General features: G+C 43.1%; 1 protein-coding gene across 1 annotated transcript in view; it reads left to right on the top strand.

Moving 5' to 3' along the window:
• nab1b (NGFI-A binding protein 1b (EGR1 binding protein 1)) overlaps positions 1-10,336 on the top strand; it is a 42,724-nt gene extending 32,388 nt beyond the window's left edge. Inside the window, exons 7-9 of the mRNA XM_063213688.1 lie at positions 129-306; positions 8,278-8,403; positions 9,684-10,336. Coding sequence (XP_063069758.1) covers positions 129-306; positions 8,278-8,403; positions 9,684-9,772 — 393 coding nt within the window. The 3' untranslated portion in view covers positions 9,773-10,336. The remainder of the gene's footprint in view (positions 1-128; positions 307-8,277; positions 8,404-9,683) is intronic.
• Positions 10,337-10,685: the final 349 nt, after the last annotated feature.

Below are 10,685 nucleotides of genomic sequence, written 5' to 3'. Positions count from 1 at the left end.
TCGCCATCTCTTTCTCGATATCTCTCCCTTTCTTTCTTTCTTTTTTTTCTGTCTTTTTTCTTTCTTTCTTTCTGCATTTCTCTCAAACCCTCTCTCTCCTTCTCCTCTCTATTCCCCCCCCAACCCAGATGCAGCTGGAGCGCCTGGTGGCTAAGCAGATGGAGATTCTGCATGACGCGGCGTCTCAGGACCGGCTGCAGGCTTTGGATTGGAGGATCCCGACCGCCGCCCTCAAGCACACCGCCGACCGCCAGCCCAGCAACGGCGTCACCACAGCCACCGACAAGACCAGCAGCGAGACGACAGGTGAGGGCATCACGTGCTGTTGTGGGTTGTGTCAATGGTGTAGAAAAAAACACTCAAAACAAACAACAACTACCAAAAAACAAGCCGCTTTGGTGTCATGCTGTTGTGCATGGTGCAATACACGGCATCGCCATACCACTGCCAGTACTAGCGGGCGGCAAACAGGCAGGTAGGCTAAGGCGAGGAGACAGGTCAGGGGAGGTGTCATGTCAGGGGTCATGTCAATGATTGTAAACAGTATGTGCGCTCTAATTTCAAAATAAAGATTCCATGAGTTTCGGCTTAAGTAAGCCTAGCAAACAAGCAAATTGAAAGAAACAACATTTGCAAGCTCCTCGCAAGTCTTAGTATCGAAAATATAAGAATGTAGAAGTTCTTAAGTTCTTAACTGATGTTATTCTCATGTCAGACAGCGACAGGGGTTGGCTCATCCTGGGTGGTGTGCAGCATGTGCTAGTGATGTTTAAGATAAAGGTTGGCGGTTCCAGATCTCCTCATCCTTGCCATGACATTACCAAGAGCCTTAAGCAACAGATTCAGACTTGGTCATTACAGTTTTGGTCACAGTGATGTTATTACGTTGGCTCTGCGTAAATGGGTTAAGCAAATAGATGGGGAAACCAGAGCCATTCTTCCTGTGATGGTGGTGGTGTTGTTATTGGTGTGAAAACTCTCCTCAGCGCAGTCATCCATGGTCTCCATGGTGTTGTACACGCACGTGTGTCGGTGTGAAATAGAGTGTGTGTGGTGTGGTGTGATGTGTGCACATGTGTCGAGCACTGTAAATGCACTCGTTCAAATGTGCATGGTAAGCTTTGTGTGTGTGTGTGTGTGTGTGTGTGTGTGTGTGTGTGTGTGTGTGTGTGTGTGTGTGTGTGTGTGTGTGTGTGTGTGTGTGTGTGTGTGTGTGTGTGTGTGTGTGTGTGTGTGTGTGTGTGTGTGTGGGATAAAGAGGAAGGCATTATGCATGTATCAGTCACCTAGTGAGCCTCACCTGGAGCAGGGCAGCTCTGTCCGTCTGTCTTCCTGCCTGCCTGTCTGTCTGTCTGTCTGTCTGTCTGTCTGTCTGTCTGTCTGTCTGTGTATTTGTTTGTGTGCCTGATGGATTTTTCCAGTTTTACATCTTCTGAGCCACACTTGCATTTCTGGGACTCATCTGTCAGGTGTGGGCGGGAGAGAGGTGGGAGTGAGAATGGGGGTGGGGGGATGAGGGAAATGACAAATGAGGAAGGTGGAAACTGAAAATGAGTGAGAGAATGAGTGAGCGATTGAGTGAGAAAGTGAGTGTGTGTGTGTGTGTGTGTGTGTGTGTGTGTGTGTGTGTGTGTGTGTGTGTGTGTGTGTGTGTGTGTGTGTGTGTGTGTGTGTGTGTGTGTGTGTGTGTGTGTGTGTGTGTGTGTATGTGTGTGTGTGTGTGTGTGTGTGGAGGGGGGGGGGTGTTGTTGACAAGGAATTGAAAGAGAGACAAAAAGGGAAAAGGCAAGACGGATGTACCAAACTCAGAAAAAAAAGAGGCAAAAAGGAACGAGCCAGAGAGAAAGTCTCCAGCGCAGAGGAGAGACTGAGCAAAGAGAGAGGGGAAGAACTGAAAGAAAGAAAAATGAAAGCAGAAAAAGAGAAGATGAGGGCAGTGTTAAGGAGTTTAGAAAGGGGAAATTCAGATATGAAAGTAATAAAAACGTACAATGGAAAGCACAAACAGAATACAGTAGGGTGACAAAATGGATGAAAAGACTGCATGAGACAGAGAGAGAGAGAGAGAGAGAGAGAGAGAGAGAGAGAGAGAGAGAGAGAGAGAGAGAGAGAGAGAAAGAGAACAAGAGGGATGGATAAATGATGAGGTAACCACTAGTGACACCCATGGCCTAGTATTGCACCATAGTTTATAATTAGTGCTGGAACTTGGATCTGATCATGATCATCAAACATGCTAATAACCTTATCTTTAATAACTTAATCTATAGAGCACAAAAGACATGCAGCCCAATGTGCATAACAGTTAGATTAACAACAACAACAAAAATAATACAACATAAAATGAATATAATAAAAATAAAACGAATATTATATAAATAAAATAAACTGTTTTTTTATCTGTTTACTGGTGGGTTGTAGAGGCAGTCAGGACACTGGCATTGGCCTATAACGTGCACCCATTGCAAACAGTGCAACCCCAAGCTATGTTATGTTAAACGTAGTTTGACTTGTCAGGCTACTGTACATCTCAAACATTTGCCTTCATTTTTCCGAGGGCAGTCATTCATACGGTGGGCAGGAGGAAGGCCCAGATAGCGCAGCAGTAGATTGCTTTGCTGGCTTGCTCACTGTCTTGATGCTATTCTGCTCCACTTTTCATGGGGCCCACTTTCATGTGGTCGCAGCAAGCGGAGTCCTGCACTGCCTTATAGTCACACAGCACCGCCACCACACATCAGAGCAGGGAGTTTCCAATCCAGACCATTCAAGAAAAAACATCCTCTTCACCACCCTCTACTGCCAAATATGTATGCCAGTCGGTTTTCTCTGTGTGCATGTGTTTGTGTGTGCGCGCGTGTGTGTGAACTCTCCTCCACTGCTGTCAAATATGTATGTCAGTTGGCTGTTTGTGTGTGCGTGTGTGCCTGCATGTGTGTATTGTCCTTTGAGATGACTGACAGTTCAGCAGGCAGCTAGACAGCTTGTGTTACAGTACATCAGGGGTTGGTGGACTTGGAGGAAGTTTAAAGGCGATTCACTGTCTGAGATTGACATACACTGGAAGATTCATTCATTCATTCATTCATTCATTCATTCATTCATTCATTCATTCATTCATTCATTCATTCATTCATTCTTTATTTGTGACAGACACAATGGTTCATATCATACATATACAAATTACAAAATGATTGCAATGACACTGACAATTTATATGTAGAGCTCTAGAAAGCTCAACAGTGGACCAAAAAATAATAAATAAAAGAAAGAAAAATAATAATAGAAACATATGATAACATATAATAGAAAGACTGCTGTGGTGTCATGTAATGCATCTTGTACTGCATCTCATAAATAGGCATGATAGAACACTGTAATGTTTATAGGCCTATATCTTTTACAACAACTCGGATGTAGGAAAATTCCTCGGATGAAGGAAAATGAAAGTAGGAAAAACACTTGCATGCTGAATAAAAACAGGTAGAATACAGTGCCCTCCATTATTATTGGCACCCCTGGTTGAGATGTGTTTTTTAGCTTCCAATTATTATTATTTTTCTCTAAATAATATAGGACCTTAATGGAAAAAAAGAGAAAAATCCAACCTTCAATACAAGTGCATTTATTCAGTGGGGAAAAAATCCCACATAAAGAAATAATTATTTGACATCAAATAATGTGTGTCACAATTATTAGCACCTAATCTTCTCCTATAATGTTTCACAAGATGGGAAAAGACATAAAGAGGGATCTTCAGCCATTCCTCTTTGCAGAATCTCTCTAAATCATCCAGAGACCTGGGTCCTCTCCTCTGTACTCTCCTCTTCAGCTCACCCCACAGGTTCTCAATGGGGTTGAGGTCTGGGGACTGAGATGGCCATGGGAGGAGCTTGATTTTGTGTCTGGTTAACCATTTCTGTGTAGATTTGGCCATAAATTTAGGGTCATTGTCTTGCTGAAAGACCCAGTGACGACCCATCTTCAGCTTTTTGGCAGAGGGCAACAGATTTTGATTTAAAATGTCCTGGTATTTCAAAGCATTCATGATGCCATGCACCCTAACAAGCTTCCCAGGGCCTTTGGAAGCGAAACAGCCCCACAGCATCACTGACCCACCCCCATACTTCACAGTGGGTATGAGGTGCTTTTCAGCATGCGCATCTTTCGTGGCACGCCAGACCCACTTAGAGTGTTTGTTGCCAAAAAGCTCAATCTTGGTTTCATCTGACCAAAGCACACGGTCCCAGTTGAAGCCCCAATACCGCTGGGCGAACTCCAGACGTTTGCGTTTATGATTGTGGGTGAGGAAAGGTTTTCTCCGTGCATGCCTCCCAAACAGCTTGTTGGCGTGTAGACAGCGCCTGATGGTTGATATGGAGACTTTGTGACCCCAGGATGCTACCATTTGTTGTAATTCTGTAACAGTGAGCTTTGGAGATATTTTTATTTCTCTTACCATCCTCCTCACTGTGCGTGGTGGCAAAATAAACTTGGGTCCTCGTCCAGGCTTGTTTACCACTGTTCCAGTTGTTTTGAACTTCTTAATTATTCCTCTCACAGTAGATATGGGCAGCTGCAGTTGAGTGGCAATCTTCTTGTAGCCTCTGCCTGACCTGTGAAGGTCGACGCACATCTGCCTCACTTGTATGCTGTGTTCCTTTGTCTTTCCCATATTTAAGAGTGGATAAGAGAAATGGCCTCGGTGTCACGTCATATTTATACCCCAGGGAAACAGGAAGTGATGAATTACTAATTAAATGTTCCTACATACTCTGGTAAACTTTGTAAACTACTGTAGAAATGACAGAAATGCTTCAATTATATTTATTTCCTGGGAATTGTTAAGGGTGCCAATAATTGTGGAACAGGTGATTTAATGAAAAATAATTATTTTTTTAGTCAGGGATTTTTTTTATTTTCCTACAATTCATTTGAGTTGAAGGCTACATTTTCCTAAAATTTTCAGTGTGACAGTATTCCTCTGCAATAAACACTGAATTTATTTTAAGGCTTTTAACACATCTCAACCAGGGGTGCCAATAATTATGGAGGGCACTGTAAGTAGGCATGATAGAACGCTTTGATGTCATGTCCTGTAATGACATCTAGCAAGTAGGCATGATAGAATGCTGTGACTCAGGTAATGTATCATTTAAAGGACCAATTCAGTCAATTTCAACATGCAGTTGTAATGCTCACACTACCCTGGACTTGTCAGTACCTGAAGTTTTTTTCTTCTTCTTCTTCAGCTTTTTCCGAGATCTTGGTCATTGTAATGGGGGCAGCGCTTTGTTCACATTTCAGAAAAACATTTTTATTTATTTCCAAAAACATCCGAAAGGTTATACAACATCAGCAGACAACTAGCAAACAGCGGTACCTTTTAGGAAAATATTTGGAGTAGGCCTATGTTCATTAAAAAAAAAAAATGTAAACAAACGCTGCCCCCATTAGAATAGCTCATATGTCGGAAAGGGCGTTGCCGAAAAATGTGGCATCACCGGGTACTGACAAGTCAAGGGTAGCGTGAGCAATACAACAGCATGTTGAAATTGACTGAACTGGTCCTTTAAGACATCTTGTAAGTAGGGTTGATAGAATGCTGTGATGTCATGTTGTATACAATATCTTTGTCATCTCGTAAGTAGGCATGAGAGAACGCTGTCAGGTCAGGTCGTGGTATGACTTCTGGTAAGTAGATCATATATGATGATAGAGTAGTATACAGTAGACTAGACAATGCTGAGAATTTTAGGCCATGCACTCCATCTCATGCTGTACCTCATCAAGCACACATGCAGGATGAGTGTGTCAAGTTATCGCAACAACGAAACCTCAAGACTTCTGCCAAGTGCTTATCGTGGGGTTTTGTCTACTGTAGCGGTGCATGCATGGGAACTGAAGTGTATTAGTGTGTCAACATCAAAGCTCTCGCATCTTCCAGTCGACATGATCAGAAAAGATCAGAGGGCAGCGTGTGGGTTGAAGACGATGTCTGTACTGAGCCACGCGTTATGGCCTACCATATGTCCAACCGTACATTGCGAACAGAGACTTCCTCTCTTTCATGTGGAGGATGACAGAGCACATGTAGTGTAGAATGATGCTGACAAACACAGATGAGCAGTGAAGGGGACCTCCATGTGTCCGGCTGTGTCTGAGAGTGAAGAGAGTGCTGATATGATTGTGTGGGAAGCTTTCACGGCTCGTTTGTTGATTGTTCATGATAGCTCTCCACCCCTCCCCCAGTGCCATGTCTGTGTATGGGTTAAAGACTGTTTTGCTCAGACGTCAGGTGGTGCAAGGGAATCAAATGCCCATCAATTAATTAGTAATGAATGCGGCAATGAATATGCTTCTTAGATAGTCCACTGAAAACAAGCAAACGTAAAACGATCCATACAATAGGGCCACTGTCTGTTGTTGCGCCGCCCTGACGTGTGCTACTGCTGAAAAGTCACTGACCCGCATGCATCCTCACAAATGCCTTTGAATGCAGTGTTGTTTGAGTCACAGGCATACTGTACGTAACTTGTGTCTGTGAAGACTTCCATTCATTCAGGTCGTGTTAGTGAAAAGAGTTTACACAGTGAGGCAAGGAAAGGCCATTTTTATTTGTGTAGCTCATTTCATTCACAGAAGCAGTTCAATGTGCTTCACAAAAAAATAAAGGTATAAGAACATAGCAAATGAAATAGACAAAATAAAGTCACCGCAATGCGAAAAAGGGAGAAAGGATAAAAGCAGGAATACAGAAAACATGAAATAAAGGAAGAAAACATTGAATGATTAGAATCAAAGCCAGTTAAAACATTAAAATCAAAAGTTAATCATTTGGAATTGCAGTAAAATGGGGTGCCAGCATTTCAAGGTAAATTAAACTATATAAGTCCAAATAGAGTATTTACGACTCTGTGGAGCTCTGAAAATGTAACACTGACCAAAGAGTGAAATTATCACTATATGTTGAGTGGCACCAAATGTTACCTGATATGGAGTTCATTCCAAGTCTGTTATATTCACAGTAGTTGTCCGGAGGTTTTAAATCTTGACCACAGGGTCCTAGGGCCTTTTCGTTGCAGTTCACAGATGCCTTGGTGCTAAGTTAGGACCCTCCCACATGGAGACGGTGTGTGTGTGTGTGTGTGTGTGTGTGTGTGTGTGTGTGTGTGTGTGTGTGTGTGTGTGTGTGTGTGTGTGTGTGTGTGTGTGTGTGTGTGTGTGTGTGTGTGTGTGTGTGTGTGTGTGTGCAGGTGGTGGTGTTAAGTGCTTTTCTTGTTCTTATTTTAGGGCGTGCTGAGTTCCAACAGGACTTTCCACCTCTGCCTCTCACCCATTAAGTTAATTTAACACCTTGCGCTGCGCACACGCACACACACACACACACACACACACACACACACACACACACACACACACACACACACACACACACACACACACACACACACACACACACAGGCTATTTGCTCAGTAGTTAAATGGACTTAAAGTGAGGCTACCTCTTTTTTTCTCCTCTCTCCTGCTTTCTCGCCTCTCCTTTCTTTTACATGCATTCTTTTAATCCCTTAGTTAGCATCTCTCTCTTCTCTCATCTAGTCTCACGTTTGCTCTCTCTCTCTCTCTCTCTCTCTCTCTCTCTCTCTCTCTCTCTCTCTCTCTCTCTCTGCAATGGCTAATTAAAAAGCATTGTGCGCATCTTTACAAAAAGAGTGAGAAAATGAAAGATATTAGTCATCCCTCCCTCCATCTCTCCTTCTCTCTTGTGGTCGTGCATTAGATCATAGAGCTATAGACAGAGTGGATTGATGCCACACACACATGCAGGATGAAGAACAATGGCCATAAAGGAGGGAGGGAGAGAGAGAGAGAGAGAGAGAGAGAGAGAGAGAGAGAGAGAGAGAGAGAGAGAGAGAGAGAGAGAGAGAGAGAGAGAGAGAGAGAGATTGAACCTGTGTGTGGATGTAAAACAGGCAATGAAAGCCAAATGCAGATAGTGACTAATTGCACATAATGACTAAAAATGCAATACATATTTTAAAAAGATTATAAAAAGATAGACTTACTAATAATTTAATACAAGACATCAAGTGAGAGCAGGTTAAGGTTATAATGTTTTTACAGTAAAAAAACCAAACCTTCTTTAGACATCAATGGCAGTTATGTGTCTTTTTTGTGATGATTACTGACCATACTTTGTGTGTGTGTGTGTGTGTGTGTGTGTGTGTGTGTGTGTGTGTGTGTGTGTGTGTGTGTGTGTGTGTGTGTGTGTAGGCGAGAGACCTCTGAACCTGCGGCTGGCGAGCCAGAGGGCTGAGGGTGAGACGCCATTGGGCAAGCAGCTAGCCAATGAGCTGAAGAGACATCACGCCAACACGGAGAGCAAAGCAGCAGCCACGGGTGAGTGTTCTTTCACATACGTGTACACACACGTGCACACACACACATATATGCAGACACACACACATGCAGGCACACATGCACACACACACACACACGACGCACACACCGACACATGCATGCACGCACACGCACCACGCACACACAGATACATGAACACATGCATGCATGTACACACATGCACACAGACACATGCACACACGGGCGCATGCATACAGTTACACATGCAGGCACACACACACACACACACACACACACACACACACACACACACACACACACACACACACACACACACACACACACACACACACACACACACACACACACACACACAGCACATTATACCAGCCATCCTAGATACAGTATACATACAAACATTTATATATCGCCCAAACATACACAACGGCACAGCAAAACACTTTTGACATTGCTTACATCTCTTCTCGAAAACAAATTGTTTCCACAGATCAAACTGACCCCACACATGCTCGCACACACAATCAATCTCTCTCTCTCTCTCTCTCTCTCTCTCTCTCTCTCTCTCTCTCTCTCTCTCTCTCTCTCTCTCTCTACTGAAAAAACCTCAACGACATTGAATTAATGTTGCTATGACAGCACCGATAGTCTTTAGTAACTGGTTAAAACTTGGTGATTACTGTTTTGGTAACAACAGCCTATCAGTAATTGAGGCTCTGCATGAAAGTATTATCAGCATATTGCTTTATAACAACAGACTATATTACATTACATTACACTTAGCTGATGCTTTTATCAAAAGCAACGTATAGTTATTTACAGGGTATTGGTTATAGTCCCTTGAGTAATGTAGGTGTAGGTACCTCAGCTGTGGACGGAGGTGTAGGAAGTGGGGGGGGGATTTGAACCTACAGTTCCCTGATCTTCAGACCAGCTCCCTAAAACCATTAGGTCCCAGCTACCCCTAAGATAAGAGACATGTCTTGCTGTTGAGACATAAACACTTCGAAATCTGAGGAGGATGTCCTGATGTCCATTCCATTATCCAAACTCCCGTCCTCGACTTGTGCTTGTGACCTCGTGCTTCGCTGCTGTAGTCAGGCTAGACCCAGCAGACTTTCCCTGATTCAACAACCCTATAGAAAATGAGAAAAATATTTTTATTGGCAAGATACTGAATCTTGTGACTCCATCACGTGACCACAAGCACAAGGAAGGACGGGATATTACATTATTTAAGTGGACCCCAGTGATGTCACACTGTTGTCCTGAAATGCTGTCCTTTTTCCCCTTTTTTATAGAGAACGGCAACGGCACAGACCACCCATCGCAGGCCCTCAACCTGTCAGAGAAAAAGACCATCAAATCAGAACCCGAGGACTCCAGATAGCACCTCCAACCTTGACCTCTGACCTCAACCTACTCCCCCCACCCCACATCACACCCTCCTGGTACCCCAAACGTCCCCTTTTCCTGTGTCCCTCATTCCTAATGAACTCTGTTGTGTGTTCGTAAATACTAAAAGGAACACAGCTATAAAGTAGAGCCTTAACAACCAACGTTGCCTCAGAAAAAAAGACGTGATTTTTTATTATTATTATTATTTTATTTTTTATTTACTGTTTTATTTTCTCGCCAAAGTACCTAGAGCCCTTATTTTCTGATCTTAGTTGACTTAGTGTTTCCTTTTTTTGTATCATCACTGACTTGTATTATTATCATTGACTGCGTTGTCGTCTTGTATTCTGCACTTCCTTCGCTCCCCTCTTTCTTTGTTTTAGCTCTCTTTCTATCTCTCCCCCGTGCTCCCTGTCCCCTATGCGATCGTCCTATCTGTGCTGTATATACTGGATCCTATACGGTAAACTGTTTGTTGTTGTATATGATGTTATTTAACATTTGTGTCATGTGTAGGTATGAATATTTGTAATCTAAAATGTACTTTTCACTGAGACCAAGGGCTTCAGTGTCATCGTGTAACTGTTTCTGCACACACACACACACCACACACGCGCACACATAAACACACACGCACACATGTGCGCGCACTCACACTCACACACACGTACACATACACACACGCACACACAATCCGGTTTGAAATCCATTTACGTATTATCAATACTGACATGTCAACAGATTACGAGATGTAAATAACTGAAATTCATCACAGTAATAATAATTTAATTGGGAATGTCAGGGTGCTTTCATTACTGTGCGCCACATTTTACCTACAGTATATCATAGCCCATTGTAATAGTTAGTGTCGTAGAGCAATACACAGTAGCTGTCACTTTGCAACC

This window comes from Engraulis encrasicolus, chromosome 13 (assembly GCF_034702125.1).
Source record: "Engraulis encrasicolus isolate BLACKSEA-1 chromosome 13, IST_EnEncr_1.0, whole genome shotgun sequence".
NCBI lineage: Eukaryota > Metazoa > Chordata > Actinopteri > Clupeiformes > Engraulidae > Engraulis > Engraulis encrasicolus.
The sequence above is the reverse complement of the archived record's forward strand: the minus strand, read 5'-3'. Positions and strand labels throughout refer to the sequence as shown.